Source organism: Rhineura floridana, chromosome 3 (genome assembly GCF_030035675.1).
Source record: "Rhineura floridana isolate rRhiFlo1 chromosome 3, rRhiFlo1.hap2, whole genome shotgun sequence".
In the NCBI taxonomy this organism is placed as follows: Eukaryota; Metazoa; Chordata; class Lepidosauria; order Squamata; family Rhineuridae; genus Rhineura; species Rhineura floridana.
In genome coordinates, this window is record NC_084482.1 from 219,959,496 (window position 1) to 219,982,715 (window position 23,220).

General features: G+C 44.2%; 1 protein-coding gene across 1 annotated transcript in view; it reads right to left on the reverse strand.

Annotated features, from left to right (window-relative positions):
- The window catches only part of LOC133381676 (zinc finger protein 883-like), a 44,294-nt gene extending 33,023 nt beyond the window's left edge, over window positions 1–11,271 (reverse strand). The window contains exons 1-2 of the mRNA XM_061621047.1: window positions 11,147–11,271; window positions 9,669–9,803 (exon numbers count right to left, since the gene is read on the reverse strand). Coding sequence (XP_061477031.1) covers window positions 9,669–9,702 — 34 coding nt within the window. The 5' untranslated portion in view covers window positions 9,703–9,803; window positions 11,147–11,271. The remainder of the gene's footprint in view (window positions 1–9,668; window positions 9,804–11,146) is intronic.
- Between the last annotated feature and the right edge of the window lie 11,949 nt (window positions 11,272–23,220).

The window sequence follows — 23,220 nt, forward strand, 5'->3', positions numbered from 1 at the left end:
TGAGCATATATGTGAAATTCAGATTTTTTGCTCCAATATGCATAATTTTACACTTGTTTATATTGAATTGCATTTGCCATTTTTCTGCCCATTCACTCAGTTTGGAGAGGTCTTTTTGGAGCTCTTCGCAATCCCTTTTTGTTTTAACAACCCTGAACAATTTAGTGTCATCAGCAAACTTGGCCACTTCACTGCTCACTCCTAATTCTAGGTCATTAATGAACAAGTTGAAAAGTACAGGTCCCAATACCGATCCTTGAGGGACTCCACTTTCTACAGCCCTCCATTGGGAGAACTGTCCGTTTATTCCTACTCTCTGCTTTCTGCTTCTTAACCAATTTCTTATCCACAAGAGGACCTCTCCTCTTATTCCATGACTGCTAAGCTTCCTCAGAAGCCTTTGGTGAGGTACCTTGTCAAATGCTTTTTGAAAGTCTAAGTACACTATGTCCAACTGGATCACCTCTATCTATATGCTTGTTGACACTCCCAAAGAATTCTAATAGGTTACTGAGACAGGACTTTCCCTTGCAGAAGCCATGCTGGCTCTGCTTCAGCAAGGCTTGTTCTTCTATGTGCTTAGTTAATCTAGCTTTAATCATACTTTCTACCAGTTTTCCAGGGACAGAAGTTAAGCTAACTGGCCTGTAATTTCCGGGATCCCCTCTGGATCCCTTTTTGAAGATTGGCGTTACATTCGCCACTTTCCAGTCCTCAGGCACGGAGGAGGACCCAAGGGACAAGTTACATATTTTAGTTAGCAGATCAGCAATTTCACCTTTGAGTTCTTTGAGAACTCTCGGGTGGATGCCATCCGGGCCCGGTGATTTGTCAGTTTTTATATTGTCCATTAAGCTTAGAACTTCCTCTCTCGTTACCACTATTTGTCTCAGTTCCTCAGAATCCCTTCCTGCAAATGTTAGTTCAGGTTCAGGGATCTGCCCTATATCTTCCACTGTGAAGACAGATGCAAAGAATTCATTTAGGTTCTCTGCAATCTCCTTATCGTTCTTTAGTACACCTTTGACTCCCTTATCATCCAAGGGTCCAATTGTCTCCCTAGATGGTCTCCTGCTTTGAATGTATTTATAGAATTTTTTGTTGTTGGTTTTTATGTTCTTAGCAATGTGCTCCTCAAATTCTTTTTTAGCATCCCTTATTGTCTTCTTACATTTCTTTTGCCAGAGTTTGTGTTCTTTTTTATTTTCTTCATTTGGACAAGACTTCCATTTTTTGAAGGAAGACTTTTTGCCTCTAAGAGCTTCCTTGACTTTGCTCGTTAACCATGCTGGCATCTTCTTGGCCCTGGCGGTACCTTATCTGATATGCGGTATGCACTCCAGGTGAGCTTCTAATAGAGTGTTTTTAAACAACTTCCAAGCATTTTCGAGTGATGTGACCCTCTGGACTTTGTTTTTCAGCTTTCTTTTTACCAATCCCCTCATTTTTGTGAAGTTTCCTCTTTTGAAGTCAAATGTGACCGTGTTGGATTTTCTTGGCAATTGGCCAGTTACATGTATGTTTAATTTAATAGCGCTGTGGTCACTGCTCCCAATCGGTTCAACAACACTTACATCTTGCACCAGGTCCCGGTCCCCACTGAGGATTAAGTCCAGGGTTGCCGTCCCTCTGGTCGGTTCCATGACCAACTGGTCTAGGGAATAGTCATTTAGAATATCTAGAAACTTTGCTTCTTTGTCATGACTGGAACACATATGCAGCCAGTCTATGTCCGGGTAGTTGAAGTCACCCATTACTACCACCTTTCCTAGTTTGGATGCTTCCTCAATTTCATATCTCATCTCAAGGTCTCCCTGAGCATTTTGATCAGGGGGACAATAGATCGTTCCCAGTATTAAGTCCCTCCTGGGACATGGTATCACCACCCACAACGATTCTGTGGAGGAGTCTGCCTCTTTTGGGGTTTCGAGCTTGCTGGATTCAATGCCTTCTTTCACGTATAGAGCGACTCCGCCACCAATACGTCCTTCCCTGTCCTTCCGATATAGTTTATATCCAGGGATAACCGTATCCCACTGGTTTTCTCCATTCCACCAGGTCTCTGTTATGCTCACTATATCAATGCTCTCCTCTAAGACCAAGCACTCCAGTTCTCCCATCTTGGTTCGCAGGCTCCTAGCATTAGCGTACAGGCACTTGTAAGCAGTGTCTCTCTTCAAGTGTCTTTGGCACTTGTGGTTAGGCCTGTGGTAATTTTGCTCTTCTGAACTTATATCCTGTGCCCCTGCTCTCACAATGCCTACTTCTAGGCCTACCCCTTTTAAAATTTCATCATTTCTTTGGTTTTTATCCCAGGGGGGAGGTTTATTCCGAACCGGACCTTTCTCAGCTCCTGTCGGGTTTCCCCCCTCAGTCAGTTTAAAAGCTGCTCTGCCACCTTTTTAATTTTAAGTGCCAGCAGTCTGGTTCCATTCTGGTTCAAGTGGAGCCCGTCCCTTTTGTACAGGCCCGGCTTGTCCCAAAATGTTCCCCAGTGCCTAACAAATCCAAACCCTTCCACCAGACACCATCGTCTCATCCACGCATTGAGACTGCGAAGCTGGGCCTGTCTGGCTGGTCCTGCGCGTGGAACCGGTAGCATTTCAGAGAAAGCCACCTTGGAGGTCCTGGCTTTCAGCATCCTACCTAGCAACCTAAATTTTGCTTCCAGGACCTCGCGGCTGCATTTCCCCATGTCGTTGGTGCCAACGTGCACCACGACCACTGACTCCTTCCCAGCACTGTCTACCAAACTATCTAAACGACGGGCGTTATCCACAACCTTCGCACCAGGCAGGCAAAACACCTTGCGGTCTACACGCCCATCACACACCCCACTGTCTATGTTCCTAATGATCGAATCACCCACTACAAGGATCCCTCCACCCCCTGGAGATATATCCTCGGCACGAGAGGATAGCTGCTCATCCCCCAAGGAATGGGTCCCTTCTAAGGGATCGTTTCCCTCTTCCTCAGCTGGATGCTCTCCTTCCCCGAGACCATCGTTGTCCATGATAGCAGGAGAGCTATCATCGTTGGAGTGGGACACAGCTATAACGTCCCTGAAGGCCTCCTCCACACACCTCTCTGCCTCTCTCAGCTTTTCCAGGTCCGCCACCTTGGCCTCAAGACAATGAAGTTGTTCCCGGAGAGCCAGGAGCTCATTGCACCGAGAGCATACCCACGACTTCTGTCCAACAGGCAGATAGTCGTACATGCTGCAGGCGGTGCAAAACACTGGAAAGCTCCCACACCCCTGCTGGCTTCTTACCTGCATAGTTTTGATTAAGGTTTATTACGTCAATGGGTTGGAGACTGCGGTTTAGTTGAGGTCAGGGAACAGACGGGCAGAGTGGGGGGCCCTGGCCTCCTCACCCTGCTGCCGAATTCGCTCTGCTGCTTAACTCGCCTTGATGCTTCGTCAGCTGGGGCTCCCTCCAGCTCGTGGAGCACAAACATATCTCAAATAATTTGCCAAATGTGTTTCGACTTGAAGCAAGTCTTCTTCAGTGGCATCTATTTGGACAGCTTCTCCAGAGAATCTTCCTCAACCGAAACACACAACAATATGCAGAATACAGGGGACTTCCGGGAAGTGGTGCTGGCTGGTGGTTGTCTCTGAGGGAGCTCTGCCTCAGAGGAAGCTTTTTTCAGGTTAAAAGCCAGCCAAGAGGAATCTTGGACTGGCTTAAATGTTCTCCAAGGTATAGGAGAACCGATCAGATCTTCCACAAGACTTCGTTGAGCTGTCGGCGGCTGGAATTGATCAGGAAATTCCTGAGATAAGAAGGCAAGCCGATCGGCTGAAGACGGAGTCAGGAATTCCACGCAAGCTGAACTGGAATAAAGCGAAGCGTTTTTTCTTCTCTCAAAAAAAAACGTTCTTAACCAGCGAGCCCACTTCTGCCTAAACCTTATCATTCGGCTTAAATTACTGCAATAAAAGGGATTTGTTTATGAATCAGCAATTGAGAAACCTGGGTGAGTCATACTTTTTCTCTTTTAAATATAATTAAGGAAGAAAGAAAATATAAGCAACTTATATACTTTTTTTACGACAAAAAGCTGGCTTGAATTTGGACTTTTAAAGTTTAAAAACGGATGAGAGGTAATTATTATATTTTGGACTATTTTTCTCTTTGGACTATTTCTTGTTGGATGAATCCGCTGCTCGTATATGCTACTAATTGTTTAGTCTTGGCAACCAGAATTGTTTTGCATTCTTGGAAGCAGATAAGGACTGTGTTGTGCTGGCTGGATTTCAATAATAGGCCTGGAATATTAACTCTTCTTTTTGGTGGAGGGAAAAAAAGAAAAGAAATAGACTGCCCTTAGGTTCTGAAACAGTGATTAATATTAGAAATTAAAGGCCTCTTTTTGAAAATGACAACTAAAAAAACAACCAAGGCCCAGGGGCGAAGAGGTTCTATTGATACACAGGAAGAGGATATACCCTCAGAAATGTTTCAAAAAATAATGGAAGGGATTAATGCTATAAAACAGGAAATGAAACAGGAAATGAAAACTGAATTGACAGATATAAAAGACTATATTAAAACACAAGTGGATGAGATTAAAGGGACAATTGGGCAAATAAAGGAAGATGCAAAAAATACTAAAGAAAAGGTACAAACCTTGGAGAATAGAACAGATATACTAAATCTGGAACTAGAAAAAAATTTGGACTATTTAGCTGTGACTGAAATGAGAAATAAAGAGCATTGTTTGAGATTCCGTGCAATCCCTGAGGAAACAGGTGAAGACATTAGAGATAAAATTGTTAATGCTTTAGTAAAATTTCTGGACTTGAATGAAGATAGGATGGAATTTGAAATAGACAAAGTTTATAGAATTAACTCCAGATATGCAACAATGAAAAAAATTCCAAGAGATGTGCTTGTTCATTTCGTAAAGAAGACGACCAGAGATATGGTTTTACAGCAACACTTTAAATATACCTTTAAAATTGATGGTAAGGAAATACTGGTGATGAAGGAAATTCCTATTAGACTTTTACGTAAGAGAAAAGAATATGCTTTCCTTACAGAAAAACTTAAGCAATGCAAAATTCAATTTAGGTGGGACGTTCCAGAAGGAGTGATTTTTACATTCAGACAACAGAAATACAGACTGAATACTGTTCAAAAAGCAAGGGACTTCTTGAGAAAAGCTTCAAAAGATATGGAAGAAGATAAACTCAAAGATATGGATATAGTTCCTGGGAAACAAAGTCAACAAGGATATGCAGAGGAGGGGAAGGAAGATGATGGATCAAAAGGAGCATCAGGCAAATTTTAAAATACACGCTTAATGATGGATTACAAATACCTAACTTGGAATATAAATGGAGCCAACACGGCGCAGAAGAGAAAGAAAGTGTTTCATTATTTGAAAAAATTAAAATTGGATATAATTTGTCTACAAGAAACTCATATTCAGAAGAAAGATTCCAAATATTTGATTTGTAAAAATTTGGGTGAAGAATTTATTTCAGCTGGACCAAAAAAAAAAAATGGAGTTGTTCTCTATATTAACCCACAATTGCTTCCTAAATTGGTATTATTGGACGATAGTGGTAGATTTGTGGGGGTTGAAATTACTTTACAAGGTACAAACATTTTGATAGTGGGTATTTATGCCCCCAATGAAGATAAAACAAGGTTTTATACAGGACTTATGGAAAAATTGTCAGAGTTTTCATATGAGCATTGGTGTGTCATGGGTGACTGGAATGGGGTAATCTCACCAAAAATTGATAGGCTTTCTGAAAAAAATATCAAAGAGACACAAGGTAAATTACCGAAGATTTGTTTTGAACTCATGGAACATTTAGAATTGGTGGATACCTGGAGATATATAAATGATAATGCAAAGGAATTTACTTATTTTTCAGAAAGACATAAAACATTTTCGAGGATTGATATGATTTGGATGTCAAAAATTTTAGCGAAGGATATTTTTAAAATGGATATATTACCAAAAACTTTTTCGGACCACAATCCTGTGATATTAACTTTAAAAAAAAAAAATCTTGGATTTAGATGGAGACTAAATGAATCTTTATTACAGAATGATAAAGTAGTACAAGAATGTAAGAAGAAATTAAAGGAGTTCTTTGAATATAATTTATATAAAGGAACAAGTGAAAATATTGTTTGGGATACTAGTAAGGCATTTATGAGGGGATACTTTATTAAATGTAATTCTGAATTTAAAAAAAAGAAACAACAGAAAATGCAATTAATTTTGGAAGAAATAAAACAAAAAGAGGAAGAATTGAAAAAGAATCCAGCTAAAGTTTCTATTGTAAATCAAATTAAAATGTTACAGAAGCAAGTATCAATGTTGACAGTTAGAGAAATTGAAAGGAAATTAAATTTTGCTAAACAAAGGACTTTTGAATTTGCAAATAAACCTGGGAAATGGTTAGCATATAAATTAAGAAAAGAACGTCAAAAAAATATTATTTTAAAGATACAAGAAGGAGATGAGACGCTGACAGATAATGTAAAAATCAAAAAGATTTTTCATCAATATTACTCAACATTGTATAAGTGTCAAGAAATTCCATCTGAAAAAATAGAAGAGTATTTATCTAAACAGAATTTGCCGAAAATTACAGATTTTCAGAGACAAGTTATTAATGGCCCTATTACGTCAAGAGAGATATCTGAAGCTATAAATAAAATTAAATTAGGAAAGGCGCCAGGACCAGATGGGCTATCTGCAATGTATTATAAATGTTTGGAGGAAGAACTCTTGCTACCCTTACAGTCTACAATGAATTCTATTTTGCAAGAGGGAAAGATACCGGATAGTTGGAAAAATGCTAATATAACATTAATACCTAAAGAGGACCAAGATTTAACTAAAACAAAAAATTATCGGCCAATATCTCTACTGAATAATGACTATAAAATTTTTACAATGATTTTGGCTGAAAGATTGAAAATAATATTGCAACAATTTATTCAGGAAGATCAATCAGGGTTTTTACCTAAAAGACAATTACGTGACAACGTCAGGAATGTTTTGAATGTGTTGGAATATTTAGAACAACGAAATGATAAACAAGCAGCTTTGATTTTTTTAGATGCTGAAAAAGCATTTGATAATTTGAATTGGAAATTTATGTTCCAGGTTTTGGAGCAAATGGATTTTGGAGACAACTTTATAAAATGGATCAGATCGATTTATACATCACAGAAGGCCCAGATAATTGTTAATGGAGACTTAACGGATTCATGTGAAATACAAAAGGGTACAAGACAGGGATGTCCATTATCTCCCCTTTTATTTATTCTGGTTTTAGAAGTGCTGCTTAGAGATATAAGGCAAGATAAAAGGATTTCGGGATTAAAAATAAAAAAAGAAGAATATAAATTGAGAGCATTTGCTGATGATTTGATAATTGTATTAGAAAACCCTTTGGAAGGAATTCATATATTGATGGACAAATTAAAAGAATTTGGACCGTTAGCAGGATTTAAGATCAACAATCAAAAAACAAAGATGTTGGTGAAAAATTTAACTTTAAGGGAACAGAAAGAGTTAATGGACAAGACAGATTTTACAATAGAAAAAAAGTTGAAATATCTAGGCATCATCATGACAAATAAAAACTCAAAGCTGTTTCATAATAATTACGAAAAATTATGGACAGAGATTAAGAAAGACTTGCTAAGATGGGATAAACTACAACTGTCATTAATGGGTAGAATATCTGTGATAAAAATGAATGTATTACCGAGAATGATGTTTTTGTTTCAAACAATACCTGTAATATCCTCTGATTTACCTTTTAAACAATGGCAAAAAGATATTTCTAAATTTGTATGGCAAGGAAAAAAACCAAGAGTTAAATTTAAATTACTTCAGGACGCTAAAGAAAGAGGAGGACTGGGATTACCAAATTTGAGACTTTATTTTGCTGCCTGCTGTTTAGTCTGGATAAAGGAATGGATCTTATTGAGGAATAAAAGACTATTGGATTTGGAGGGCCACAATCTGAAGTGGGGATGGCATGGATATCTATGGTATGACAAAGTAAAAGTAAACGTAGACTTTAACAATCATTTTATAAGACGTTCTCTGTTGAAAATATGGAATAGATACAAACCAAGGTTTTATTCGAAAATACCATTATGTGTCTCAAGTCAAGAAGCGTTTTATAGAAGAGAAATGCCTGGAAAAGAGAAATGGTTAACTTATCAAGAACTATTAGAAAATGTACATGGAGAATACACAATGAAAGAGAGAGAACAATTGATAAAGGAAGGATATAGTTTTCATTGGTTTGCCTATTTACAATTGTTAGAAAGATATAAAATGGACAAGAAAATGTATGGGTTTGAAATAAGTAAATCTGATTTTGAAATAGGTTTGTATACAAATGATGAAAACATAATTGCAAAAATGTATAAACTTTTATTGAAAATGGATATGGAGGAAGAACAAGTAAAAGAGTGCATGGTAAAGTGGGCAAAAAATTTTGGTCATAACATACAAATGGATCAATGGGAAAATATGTGGAAAAAAGGCTTGAAATTTACATTATGTTATAATCTTAAAGAAAATTTTTATAAAATGATGTACCGTTGGTACATGACTCCAGAAAAGCTGTCAAAAATGTATAGTAATGTCTCTAATGTTTGTTGGAAATGTAAACAACAAGAAGGATCTTTTTATCATATGTGGTGGTCATGTAAAAAGGCGAAATTATTCTGGGCACAGATAGGTAGGAAGATGCAAAAAATTTTAAAGATAAATATTCAGTCAAAACCAGAATTTTTTTTACTGGGTTTTATGGATAAACAAATAGAAAAGAAATATGGAAGAATATTATTATATATGATTACGGCAGCAAGATTATTATATGCACAAAAGTGGAAAATGGAATCAATACCAACAATGGAAGAATGGCTACTGAAATTAATGGACTTAGTAGAAATGGATAAATTGACGTGTTTACTTAGAGAAAAATCGACAGATACATTCCTTAAGGATTGGAAGCCTCTCTTAGACTTTTTGTCGAAAGATCAAAATAAAATGATGATACTGGGATTTGATGATTAATTAAGACAGCTTATGGAGAAAAGGGATTCTGTATGTACATATTAAGGGACAGGTTTGATGTATATTATATACTTATAGCTGATCTGTGACAAATCGGAAGTCAACCATTTTATTTTTATTTTTTGTTGTAGTATTGTTATGTTTTTTCTTACTTTGTTTTGTTTGTTTTTTGGAAAAATTTGAATAAAAAACTATATAAAAAAAAAAACAATATGCAGAATACAGCAACATTCTTGCAGAAACTGCACTAGGGCTGTCTTGAGAACTGGCAAGGACTTCAACTCCAATGCGTGGGGGCAGGATCCAGGCAGGCACCAGTCCTGCTCACAGACTGGTGCAAGCACGGGGTGCCCACCTTGATTCTGCAAGCTGCCACCTCCGCATCTTCCTAGGCCCCAAAGGTATAAACTGGGCAGAGGGAGGGAGGGAGAGGGAGAGAGTGCTCTCCCAAGCGCCAACGGAGCAGCAATTCCCACTGTGGAGTTTGAACAACAACTCCCAGAATCCCTAGTGAGAAACTCACTTTGCACTCCACACATCATTGGTGCAAATGGTTTCGAACATCTATCAGTTAAGAAAATGTGTCTCCTTACTAAAAGAGGCTCCAATCTCATAAATCTTCTCCATGACTTCCCTGCACGGAGCTCTTTGGCCCAGATCCAGCAGACCCACTCCTCCTCCGTGAAGTGCACAGCTGCTGCCTCCTCCTCCTCAAAGGTCACTGGACCCTGCAAGAAGAAAATGCCCTCTGCTCAAGAGACAGTCTCTTCTGCACAGACCATTGCATCCACCTTGAAAGGGCTCTGCCAACGTGGCAAAGTTGGATCCTGAGGCGAGGGTCCAGTAAGGATCTGGCCCGCAGAGCCAGAAAGGGTTCCCACGGCTGGTTTTGAAACTAGAGGGCTGTGAACGCCGTAAGCAGAAAGGGCATTTACCTTGAGCCATTCCCCAAAAGAGCAAAACTTTAGGATCAAATCCAGAACTTCTCAATATGGCCATTTAGGTGAAGGACATCACTGAGCTAGGTGGACCAAGTCAATATAAGGCACCTTCCTCTGTTACCACAAAGTAAATGACTTCCTGATCATTTACTTAATCTATAATGAAAGAAATAAAAATGGCCTCTTCCCTAAAGTGAGCAGCTGGGGTGCAAAGCGGGAGGCTGACACCACTCTTGCCTACCTTGCAGGGCTACAGTTTGGATGACTGAGATGAGCTTATTTGCTGGCCACACGTTTATTCAGACCTTCCTCCAAGGGCCCCAGAGTGGGAAACGGAGGCTGATCTCCCCCTCCCCATCCTTCAGCAGCAGCAACGAGGTTGTACGGTCAGGAAGGCAAGGAGATGATTGTCCTAACCTCTCTCTCTCTCTCTCTCTCTGTGTGTGTGAGAGAGAGAGTGTGTGTGTGTGTGTGTGTGTGTGTGTGTGAGAGAGAGAGAGAGAGAGAGAGAGAGAGAGAGGCAGACAGACAGACTAGAATTGGGGGGGATTGAGGAGATCCCAATAAGAGGCAAAGGGCATTTGGGGGAGAGGGTAAGCACTGAGCTGGGGGTTCGACTGGATGGTCTTATAGGCCCCTTCCAACTCTATGATTCTACAAAAAGCGTGTTTCCTCCCAGGAGCTACCGCAGTGCAGAAATGGGCTCACAGAAACACACTGTGGACAGAATGAACAATAAAAGAGCCCCGTTTGTACCTGGAGAAAATATTGCTCACTTATTTGCTTGCTTACTCTCTTTTGGGGGATCTGCTTTCTTGTCCAAGGTGTTTGGTGGGGGACACCTGCTCCCCTTTTGTCCTCACACAGCAGCCCAGAGAGGTAGGCCGGCTTTCCTAGCCCCAACACCCGGGGGTCTCCTCTGCACCAGGGCGTCTCTTCCCACCCCCACTCCTGGGGGAGAGGGCGCTTCAAAGAGGATCGTGCAATGGAAGCGCTGCAGCTGTTCGGCCCCCAATGTTGCAGCTGGGTTGCATGCATGCGACTGCCCCCCATGAATTCCCGGGGGAGATGTGGGGGGAGGATCTCCCCCTTCTTCCACCCCCTAAAGCAAACTCCTGACCCTTTCTCACCCCCACTGCTGCACCTCTTTCTTTCTCTTGCGTCCTCACCACGATCTAGCCTCCTTCCTCCTCCTCCTCGGAAATTAATCAAGCCTGTTTGCTTTCCTGCTTCACTCTTGTCTCCCTCGCTCCCATTTTCATGACAACATCCTGCCTCTCTAGGAAACAGAGCTCAGTTCCTTCCACCGCTGGAGGACTGAATGCCAGCTGCGCTCTGGGCAACCGTCTTGCAGGCTTTGCCCCTTGTGCAAATCCAGGGCGCAGGCGCGGAGCTTCCTACTGCGCCCTGTCATCAAAGCGCTTTTTGCAAACAGCATTTCAATGGTTTCTCCCCTGCATGCATCCTTTGATGTGACCGTAGCAGGGAGATGCGACTTAAGCTCTTTCCACACTTTAAACAGGATTACTTATATCTGTAAACACACACACACACAAACCGTATTGAAAACTGGGGAGTGTGAACCTAGCAAATCTATTGCGATGGCAAAAGTTACGTATTTACTTTGAAAAGCTCCCGGGTGAACAGGCCCTTGGTTTGCAAAAAACATCTCAGAAGACAGAGCAGTAAGTACGGAAACCGCTTTTAAAACGAGTGTCTGATACAGAGCAAACATGGTAAAAACACTAAAAAAAATAAAATCCCAAAAAATCTGCTTTACTTATTTATTTATTACATATGTGTACCACCTCATAGCTGAAGCTCTCTGGGTGGTTTACAACTATTTAAAAAAACAGATGCTAAAATGCCTGGCAGAAAAGGTTAAATTCGCAGTTTACTCTGAGCCACAGAACCTGCTTCGTTTAAATGAAATAGGAACAATATGTAGTCCTATTTCTTAGCAAAGTATGTATGCAACAGTGGAATGAAAATAAACCAGTCCCACACCTTCCTCCCATGCGCACGAGTTAATCAAATAAGTCACAGAGACAATCTTCTTAGGTAAAAAGAATAAAGGGTCTTTACTCATGACCTTCATGTTGAAGACAACATAGGCTCTAGCTTAGATAGAAAAAAATCTGTAGTCTCAGTCCATTTTCAGTCACTGGTGAGCATGCTCCTGGAAGAAACTGCCTATGCCCTCTGCTAGAGGGTAATGGAGAATATGAAAAAGGATCAATATCCCCTAACAAAGGAGGAAGTAAATAACCCCACCCTTTGAGGAACTTACATCATGCTAAACAAACAGATAGAGATATCCCCAATACTGGTTAAAGGGAACGTCTCCCTATCAAAGGGAGTGCATGCAAGCTTGCTTAAACCCAACAAGAATTGCTTCCATCTATAATGTGAGTAACTGTTGGATATACTCCCTACGCCCTGTCCATGGGGAGGGAGGCATTCCCCTTGTAACAATCCCTTTGACTGAAGAGAACATCACTGACATGACCCCCATTTTTATTTAAATATTCATTTATTTGATTTATATTCCACCCTTCCTCCCAGCAGGAGCCCAGGGCAGCAAACAAAAGGACCAAAAACTCTAAAACATCATAAAAACAAACCCTAAAATACACTAAAACAAAACATATTTTTAAATGTTTCTTAAAAAAAGCTTTTAAAAAAAATAAGATTAAAAACATTTTTGAAAAAGTTTAAGAACATATTAAAAAGCAATTCCAATTTTATGCCTATGGAATGGAAACGGTTTAGCGCAAATTCTACCTGGGACTTAGCCCCTGTGGCCCAACAAAATGGGGTTTGGTATGTCCTGCCAAAATTGGACGAGTTCTGTTTTTTGGGAAACAAGACCAAAGGAAAGGCATAGAGGATGGTGTAAGTAATGCAAACATTATTTCACCCTTGAAGGGAACTGGAGAAATAACCACACCCAGAATCCCACTTTCTGCCAACATTATCATGATTTTCATGCTTCCTCTAACTATTCTATTGATAATATGATCCATTGTTCTGCCTTTATCAGTTCTGGTGGTCATCAGGCATGGGATTGTAAATACCTGAACAACTAGGGAGCGTGTTCTCAGAAAGGGGCTAGCAACCCTCATGATCCAGGTGGTGGTGTCCCTTGCTGGGGAATAGCGAGCCCCTACTACCAAAAAGTTCAACCAGGGAAAACCTGGTCTTTCCCCCTTTCACAAAGGCCCATGGGAAGCTCTAGTAGGACATTATTGGGTCTGTGGAGATACAGCCAATAAAGTATTGCCAAAATATTGGATTGGCTCCTGCTATGTTGCCTGGCTTATACCAGCTGTCAGGGTCACTCAGGTACTCCCAGGTGGTAGAATCAGGAACAAGAGAGCCTCACCAATCAGAGAAAAAAGACAGAAATAAGAACCTGCTTGCCACTCTGCATAATGGTACATAGAAAACTGCAGGCCCTTAACGGTGGACTCAGTAATAGGGTGGTCTTTCCTACCCTTGGCTGGCACAGCTGCCATACATTCTGGAGTATTGAGATTCAATCTTTAGTGGAAATTCTTACAAATGAGATCTAGGCAGCTCTTCCTATGGCCTCTATAGCTATAAAGACCCTACCGGCAACCCAAACCTCTGCTTGCTACAGATGGAGGGACTTGCGCCATCATTGGGAGCAGATGTTGTTCCTACATAAACAATTCAGCTGGAGTGATTGTCTGCCTTGTCTTGGAAGATAATCTTACTTGGCCAGGAGTGAACGCCAATGAATGAAAGACGTGTATTTACCTAAGTAGCAAGCTTTTACCCTGCATTTACATCACTGAGACTTAAGACTTAGTAAAAATTTTAAAAAGCTAGATTCCCTTCTGTGGCACACAATTTTTGCTTTTGGTGTTTAGTTTATTTACAGCAATGTAGGTAAAGCAGGAAAATCTAGTCCCTCAACTCCATAAAAAATCCTTTGGCAAAGAAATAGGACAGAGACTTCATCCCATGGTCTGGCCTCTCCCTCCCCCGGGACAGCAACTGTGGATCTCATTTTACTGGACAGGTGTTTAAAAGGAGTGGTTAGACGCTCTACCACTTGCCCTTCTGCAGATCAGAAGTACTGCTTGTTGTTATGTACTATAACTTTGTACCTAAATAATAAAGCAGGGTTTAACATCTGAAATGCTCTTGTGCGCCGGTGTGTGTGCGTTTACCTTAGAAGCAGGCTTTTACCCTGCATTGAGATCATTGAAGCTTGAGACTTAGTAAAATAAGAAAAGCTAATTTATTTACAGAAATACATAGTAGATAGGAAAGGCATACCTACTTCTAACTAACTCAGTTGGAGGTGTAATGCCCAGACATGGGAGTTGCCCTCCTGGCTCAGGAGGGAGACAGCAGACACAAAGGTGTTTCCTCTTTCTTGGACAGTCAGAGAGGAAAGGGCGGAAGGAGGAGGGGCAGATTAGCTTCCCTAAGACAAATCAGTCTGCAACGGAAGGAAGTCAGTCAGAGCACAGCACCGGTAAAGGCAGCCAAGCCTAGCCAGCTGGACCCTCACTCTATCTCCCTTACATTAACATCAGCATAAGAACAAAAAGAGGAGTGGCTCTTGCCCCACTTCCAACACTGCTAACCGTGAGCATGGTTTGTCTACATACAAGATTTCAATGGCTGGTTGGGCTGGTGACCAATAGGCATTACTGTCTCTAGTTGTTTTCCATGAAGCCTGCAAGGTTGGAGAAGTAACTGTTATTTCCTGGCTTGGGAAAGCGCAAACTTCCAAGGCCAGACAGTCGTTGCCATGGTAACGTGAGATAGCAACTGGGAAAGTTCTAACAGAGTCTATGAGTTGTGTTCTTCTGCATCATGCCTCTGAACTGAGAGGCTGTCTAACTTGTGCTTTTGGAGAGACAAGAAGGGGGGTTGAATCTCTACCTATATTTACTCTTAAGCCTTTTGGCCATAGTATCTTTTAATAAAGACTCTTAACAGATTCTAATGCTTCTGAAGACGTTTCTTGCTCAACTTAACTCCAACGTAACGTATGCTGTTCACGCAACACCGCACACACACCAACAGGAGGAGGAGCAGATAAGCTTCCCTAAGACAAATCAGTCTGCAACGGAAGGAAGTCAGTCAGAGCACAGCACCGGTAAAGGCAGCCAAGCCTAGCCAGCTGGACCCTCACTCTATCTCCCTTACATTAACATCAGCATAAGAACAAAAAGAGGAGTGGCTCTTGCCCCACTTCCAACACTGCTAACCGTGAGCATGGTTTGTCTACATACAAGATTTCGATGGCATGGTCCAAGTGCATGCCCTATTCAACACCTTTTCTCTCTCATCCTTCCACGTTAAAGTTAGAGGATGGAGCCTTTTTGAAGTACTGTTGTGTATTAATTGATGCTGTTAGAACATTGCATTGATAGGTCAAAGAGGCCTTTCCAGAGCCCCTCACAGAGCCTGGTCACCCCACTCTCCCTGGGGATAGGCGGCAAGGTCCATATCTAGCGACGCTGATGGCCCGTTCTGCCATCAAGGTGCAAAAAACTGGGCACGTGTCACAGCACAAGAACATTGGAGCTGAGCTGAAGCCAGAAGCCTACCTTCTTAACCTCTACCAACTGATTCTGTACCTGATGCAAGTGAGACAGTTTTCCCATGATCCAGGACCTAGAAGAGCGGCAGCTGGTCCTGAGTCCTAACAGCCCAATTACCAGCACCTGGCGTGCATATTGGCAGACTGGTGGAGACAGTAGCTACAGGCCAGAATAAAGCCTTAAGAAAAGTCCTCTTGTGAGCCTTAGCGCTGACAGGCAGCTGTGACTTTGACCCATGAAACAATTTCCCTGTTGACCTTGTATCTTCCACACTCATTGTGGCACCTGGATTCCCAGGCACCTTAGACACTGAATGGAAGAGGTGTTCTGGTGCTACAGTGGAATTTGGCTGGTGTTTCTCGTCCTAAAATTCCTGCTGGATTGAGGAAGATAAGTGACAATCTTGAAGAGTTGCCTGCAGAGACAAGCCAAAATAATATTGGAAAATGGGGTGTTTGTATACATGTTGGTCTCTTTCACTCTAGTGTGAGTAACTGTTGGCTATGCCCCCTACTCCCTGTCCATGCAGAAGGAGGCATTGCCCCTGTACCCATCCCTTTCACTGAAGAGAACATCACTGACATGGCCCCCATTTTTATGCCTATGGAATGGAAATGGTTAAGTGCAAATTCTACCTGGGACATTGCCCCTGTAGCCCAACAAAATGGGATTTGGTAGGTCCTGCCAAAATTGAGTGAGTTCTGTTTTTTGGGAAACCAGACCAAAGGAAAGGCATAGAGGTTGGTGTAAGTAAATGCAAACATTATTTCACCCTTGGAGGGGACGGGAGAAATAACCACACGCAGAATCCCACTTTCTGCCAACATTATCATGATTTTCATTCTTCCTGTAACTATTCTATTGATAACATAATCCATTGTTCTGTCTTTACCAATTCTGGTAGTCATCAGGCATGGGATTATAAATATCTGAACAATTGGGGAGCATGTTTTCGGAATGGGACTAGGAACTCTCATGATCCAGGTGGTGGTGTCCCTTGGTGGGGAATAGCTGGCCCCTACTTCCAAAGGTTCCATAAGTTCAACCATGGAAAACATGGTCTTTCCCCCTTCCACAAAGGCCCATGGGAAGCTCTAGTAGGACATGATTGGGTCTGTGGAGATACAGCCAATAAAGTATTGCCAAAATATTGAATTCGCTCCTGCTATGTTGCCTGGCTTATACCAGCTGTCAGGGTCACTCAGGTATTCCCAGTTGGTAGAATCAGGAACAAGAGAGCCTCACCAATCAGAGAAAAAAGACAGAAATAAGAACCTGCTCGCCACTCTGCACAATGGGAAATAGAAAACTGCAGGTCCTGAACGATGGGCTCAGTAACAGGGTGGTCTTTCCTGCCCTTGCCTGGCACGGCCTCCGTAGGTTCTGAAGTATTGAGACTTCAATCTGTAGTGGAAATTCTTGCAGATGAGATCAAAGAAGCTGTTCCTGTGGCCTCTAAGGCTATAAAGACCCCTCTGGCAACCCAAACCCAAGTAAGGAAAACGGTTCTCCAAAACAGAATGGCGCTGGACTATTTGCTTGCTACGGATGGAGGGACTTGCGCCATCATTGGGAGCAAATGTTGCTCACATAAACAGTTCAGCTGGAGAGACTGAATCCTATGCTGACTCCATAACAGATCACGCTGAGCAAATAGCAGAACTAGCTTATGTTGACCGGTGTAGCAATTTTGATTGGTCGGGATGGTTCGAGGTCAGGGGGCGGTGCCACACTGGTATCCCCCTGGGAACTGCTTGGCAAGGGAGGAGCTGGAGCTGGCGCTGTCTCTGGAGCTTCCCCCAACAAGTCCTCTGCATCAGCTGGGGGCGACGTGCTCTGTTCCTCGGAGAGTGCACTACCCATGGGAACTGGTTGGAGTGCAGGCTGCCCCCCTCCCGCACGGTCCTGCTCAGACACAACAATCCCCAACTCTGCTTCTTCTGGCAGCAGAGGCACCTGAAACTCATGCCTCCCCCCTTCCTGTCCTTTCTGGGTTAGCTGAGGCTCACCACCACCCGAGAAGGAGCCCCCACCCGCCCTGGCCTCCAGCATCAGCACCAAGCAGAACGTGTGAAGGCTGGGAAGGGACAAGGGTGAGCCTTCTTTGCAAGAGAGTGGAGACAAGGAATCTCCCTGCAGCTCCTGCTTTTAGCTTGGCCACTAATAATGAATGCTAATTTAATCGGTGAGGGGAGATCAAGAAGGCAGGTAGGTCCCCTTATTTGGACCATCAGGTGACATGGCATGTGTGTGTCAGGGGGAAGCCAACTAAACTGGGCATGTGAGGAGGGGAAGGGGAAGAGGGAGATTCCAGCCCCTCCGGGGCCTGCATCCGGTTGCTGCGCTGGATCAGGATCTCCATGTTCCCCTTCATGACCGCCATGTTGGCCAGGGCACCCTGCGTGTTGGCACTGACCCAGCTGGCATAGTCCGGCACACTCCAGACGTTCTGCTTCTGGGCCCAGTCCATGTGCCGGAGCTCTTCCTCGTCAAAGTCCTGCAGGAACTCCCCAGACATCTCCAAAGTGAAGCTGTCCTGGAAGAAGTCCAGCTCCACCTCCGTGTCCTCCACTGAAGGAGAAACAATGGGGTGGGGGACATGGGGGGAAGAGAAAGAGGGAGAATTGGCTTGGAAGGAGGGCAGATGGGCTTGTTGTCCCAAGGAAGAAGGAGGCTGCCCCAAGGACAAGGTCCCCAGGAGAGGGGCAGGGTCCTTCTAAGCCCCCTAAACTGTCTCTTCATTTACTCTCTGCCTTAACAGGGACATGCCGGGGCGAAAAGCCATGAATCCCTGGAAGGATGGAAGGGAGGGAGGGAGGGAGGAAGAAGGATTGAAGGGAGGGAAGAAGAGAGGGAGGGAAGGAGGAAGGAAGGAAGGGAGGGAGGGAGGGAGGGAGGGAGGGAGGAGAAAGGGAGGAAGAGTGGAAGGAGAAAAGGGAGGGAAGGAGGAAGGGAGGGAGGGAGGGAGGGAGGGAGGGAGGGAGGAAGAAGGATTGAAGGAAGGGAGGGAAGAAAAGAGGGAGGGAGGGAGGGAGGGAGGGAGGAAAGGAGGGAGGGAGGATGGGAGGGAGGGAAGGAGGAAGGAAAGAAGGGAGGGAGGGAGGGTGGAGAAAGGAAGGGAGGAAGAGTGGAAGGAGAAAGGAAGGGAGGGAAGGGAGGGAGGGACGGAGGAAGGAAGGATGGAAGGGAGGAAGGGAGGGGGAGGGAGGAGGAAGGATGGAAGGGAGGAAGGGAGGGAGGGAGGATGGAAAAAATGAAGGAAGAAGGGAGGGAGGAAGGGAGGGAGGAAGATAGGGAGGGAGGGAGGAAGATAGGGAGGGAGGGAGGGGGAGGGAGGAGGAAGGATGGAAAAAATGAAGGAAGAAGGGAGGGAGGAAGGAAGGGGGAAGGGAGGAAGATAGGGAGGGAGGGAGGACTGAAGGGAGGGAGGGAGGAAGATAGGGAGGGAGGACAGGAGGGAGGGAGGGAGGGAGGGAGGAAGGAAGGAAGGAAGGAGCAAGGGAGGAAGGAAGATAGGGAGGGAGGGAGGACAGAAGGGAGGGAGGGAGGGAGGATGGAGGTCTGACAGTAAAATAATGAAATTCATTTGCCCACACAAGTGGGTTGTCTAAAGCTTTAGCTGTTGACTAATATAATACTTTAACTAGAACTTGCAGACAGAGAGAACTTTTAAAAATGGGAGTGAATGCAGACTATGGAGATATTGTGGGGGAAATGACTGAAGAGAGGTCTGCATACAGAATCCGCCTGTGCCTGGTGGTCCCGTCTGTGTGTGTGTGTGATGGATCTAATGGGAGGCCTGCGTTGGGACCAGAATCACATTATATATTTTTACAACAGGCAACATAAATCCTGGTCTTTCAGCCAGACAGTCTGAATCCAGCTTTGCCTTTCCATGTTGCTGAGTGACAGAGCATCCGCTTTGCAAGCCACAGTCCCAGGACAGTCCCCGGAATCTCCGGGTGGGGCTGGGGGGTAGTCCTGCCTGAAACAATAGGAGGCTAGATGGGCCAGCAGCCTGAGACCACATGAGGTGGATCCCTATTTTTGTGTATTAGAAGATTCAGAACAGACAAGAAAGTCCTTCTTCCCGCAGCTCAGAGTGAACCCGAGGAAATCGCTGTCATGGCCCCTTCAGAGGACTCCTCAGATGAGGATGACTCGGGAGTAACAGCAGCAGACCCAGGAGCAGCAGGAGACACGGAGGAGCCTCCTGAGAATCCAGCTCCTTCTGCCCCTCAGCTGCAGAGCACCCCAGGGACAGCAGAGGCCCTGCAGCCAGACACAGACAGTGAACAGGATACTCCCCCCTCACCTGCAGAATGTAGACAGCAGAAGGTCAGGCAGAAGAGAGGCAGGCCTGTCTCCTTAAGGCCCAAACGCTGAGGGCTCACACCTGCTGTCCATCCTGCTCTTTATAAGGCACACCTTGGCTGCAGCTTGTGGCTGACTGCAACGTCAGGCGTGGCTTTGTGTAGACCTAGTTTCCCTGCAGCATCTCTTTGACTGACCTCCTTGGCAATTGATCCCGGACCTCCACTGACCTCGCTTCTGGACTTCTGACTCGGCAAGTAAGCTTCGGATAGGCCTGGCAGATTTACAACCCGACTGCTGGCTAAGGACTTTCCTTCCCTGCCAAAGACCCAGGAATTTCCAGCCCCCCCGACACTGCTGATGCAGTGTAGAGCTGACAATCGCTCCCACAAGAGGCAGCTCTTGGCTCCAGTTCTGCCTGCTGGTGGGCTTCCTCTGGGGGCATCTGGCTGGCCACGGGGAGACCAGGAGGCTGGACAAGTGTAGGATGCTGTGGTGCAACTCCCTCCACGCTCTTCCCACCACAGCACAGTGCCCAGGACCAGGACCCCTCCCATTCCCCTCCTCCCCCTTGACCCCCTATAACATCCATTCTGCCCCCCTCTGGGTTCCCCCTGACCTGTCAGAGCTCCGGCCCATGGGCACCAACAGAGGCAAAGGGCTCCTCTTGTGCCCATTGCAGCAGCAGTTCTTCCTGGCCAAGGAGAGGGATGGATGAAGGCGGGTGAGTGCTGAGTCTCCACAGCGAGCAAGGGAATTATTCATTTATTTATTTATTATATTTATATACCGTCCCATAGCCAAAGCTCTCTGGGCGGTTTACAGTAACTAAAAACATTAAAACAAATATACAAATTTAAAAACACATAATCTAAAAACAATTTAAAACACAATTTGAAATTTTAAAACAATTTAAAATGGCATGCTAAAATGCCTGGGAGAAGAGGAAAGTCTTGACCTGGCACCGAAAAGTTAACAGTGTTCGTTCCAGGCGCACCTCGTCAATGGGATCATTCCATAATTTGGGGACCACCACTGAGAAGGCCCTCTCCCTTGTTGCCAGACTCCCAGCTTCCCTCAAAGGAGGCACCCAAAGGTGCTACTAGCACACAGGAGAGAGCCTTTTCATTATTTTAAAGGAAACAAAAGTTGAGAGTAGTCGAAAGCACACCTCAGACTTCAGGAAACCCGATTTTATTAAACTCAGAACAATGATCAGTAGGGTTCCATGGCAAGCTACCCTGATGAGAAAAGGAATCCAAGATGGATGCGAGTTTCTAAAAAAGAAAATTGTAAAGGATAATGGCAATCCTATTAAGGAATAAAGGGGAAAGAAAGGAGAAGCCAATGTGGCTTCACAGAAAACTTAGAGATGACCTTAAAGCAAAGATGGACACATACAGGAAATGGAAGGAAGGCCAGGCCACAAAGGAAGAGTAGAGACAGGTATTATGGAATTGCAGGGATGGTATCAGGAAGGCTAAAGCTGAGAATGAGCTGAGGGTAGCGAGGGATGCTAAAAGGAACAAAAAAGCTTTCTTCAGGTATGTCCACAGTAAAAGACAGAGAAAAGAAATGGTGGCACAGCTACTCAATGAGGGTGGCAAAATGATAACAGATGAGAAAGAAAAGGCAGAAGTGCTCAATTCCTACGTCAGCTCACTCTTTTCCCAAAAGAGGGTCTATGACCCTCCTGAGAAATGTGAAGTAGAAGGGTCTCTCAGGTAGATGCGATCAGGTCTCATTAGAGATGCCTGCCCTAATCCAGCCCCTTCAATCCCCCCCATGAGACACCATTTTAATTTTCCACTCAAGGGAAGGGTAGCCACTGTGGTGCCCTCCAAATGTCCTTGGACTCCAACTCCCATCAGCCCCAGCAAGCGTGGCCAATAATCAGGAATAGTCCAGCAACATACAGAGAACGTCTTGTTAACCACTCCTAACCTAAGGCTGGTTCACATTGGATGGATGCCTCATTAAAGAGTGGTGTGCCTGTGAATAAGCCATCCTCACAGGTCAAGCATATGCATATTCAGTGAGAGAACTTTTATATCACTTCACATTACCTCAAAGTTTCCAGTGTGTCAGTTAGTTCACACCCTCAGCTGTGAAGTGATATCCACGCATGTGATATACATTGCCCCAAAATGTTTAAGCAAGAAGAATGATTGCAGCTTTCTGTTGAAGCCATCCTGGTTCACAGAAACAGCCCCAGTACCTATTTTCTATGTGCAGACCCTTCACCGGGATGAGATAACACATGTTTGTGTTACCCAGCTTTGGAATGGTTTTGATTTTGGGGTAAGACCTTTGCAGGTGGAGGTTGACAAGCAGGGTTGACAGAAGTGGTGCATCAAATTGGAACCCCACCCCTACAAACACAAGGCACTGTGCACAGAACCTGGCTGGTCAAATTATTTTGACACCCGGGATGAGAAATCCCACAAGTGCCTCTATTTAATTTGTGAGGATGGGGAGGGAGAAACTGCATCCCCCCCCAAAGTGGTGGTTGGTGCCCAATGGGACCTAGAGGCAGAGAGACCCAGAGGAGGTGCAGTCAGAGCCAGTGATGGTTGGAAGTGGTGGGCTCTCCAACATTGGAAGCCTTCAAGAGGCAGCTGGACACCTACCTGTAGGGATGCTTTACCTTGGATTCCTGCATTGAGCAGGGGGCTGGGCTTGATGCCCTTATAGGCCCCTTCCAACTCTACAATTCTGTGATACGATTCTGTGAGAACCACCATCTGAAGCAGGTGGGGGTTGGGTGAGGGAGACAGGCTGAGCTTGGTATGGCAGTGCCCCATTTGCCGATGGGGCCTACATCTACTTTCCCCCTTCTTTCTCATTTGTACTGTGAAGATGGAGAAGGCCAGGGTGTGTCCTCCTTTTCTCCAAATCTTATAACACTAGGAGTCCGAGACATCCAACGAAGCTGAAACAAAGCCCTATGAGGAGAGGCTGAAAGAATTGGGCATGTTTAGCCTTGAGAAGAGAAGACTTAGGGGAGATACTGTATGATAGCACTTGAAAGGTTGTCACACAGAGGAGGGCCGGGATCTCTTCTCTATCGTCCCAGAGTGCAGGACATGGAATAATGGGCTCAAGTTGCAGGAAGCCAAATTTCAGCTGAACATCAGGAAAAACTTCCTAACTGTTAGAGCCATACGACGATGGAGCTAATTATCTAGAGAGGTAGTGGGCTCTCCAACACTGGAGGCCTTAAAGAGGCAGCTGGACAGCCATCTGTCGAGAATGCTTTGATTTGGATTCCTGCATTGAGCAGGGGGTTAGACCTGATGGCC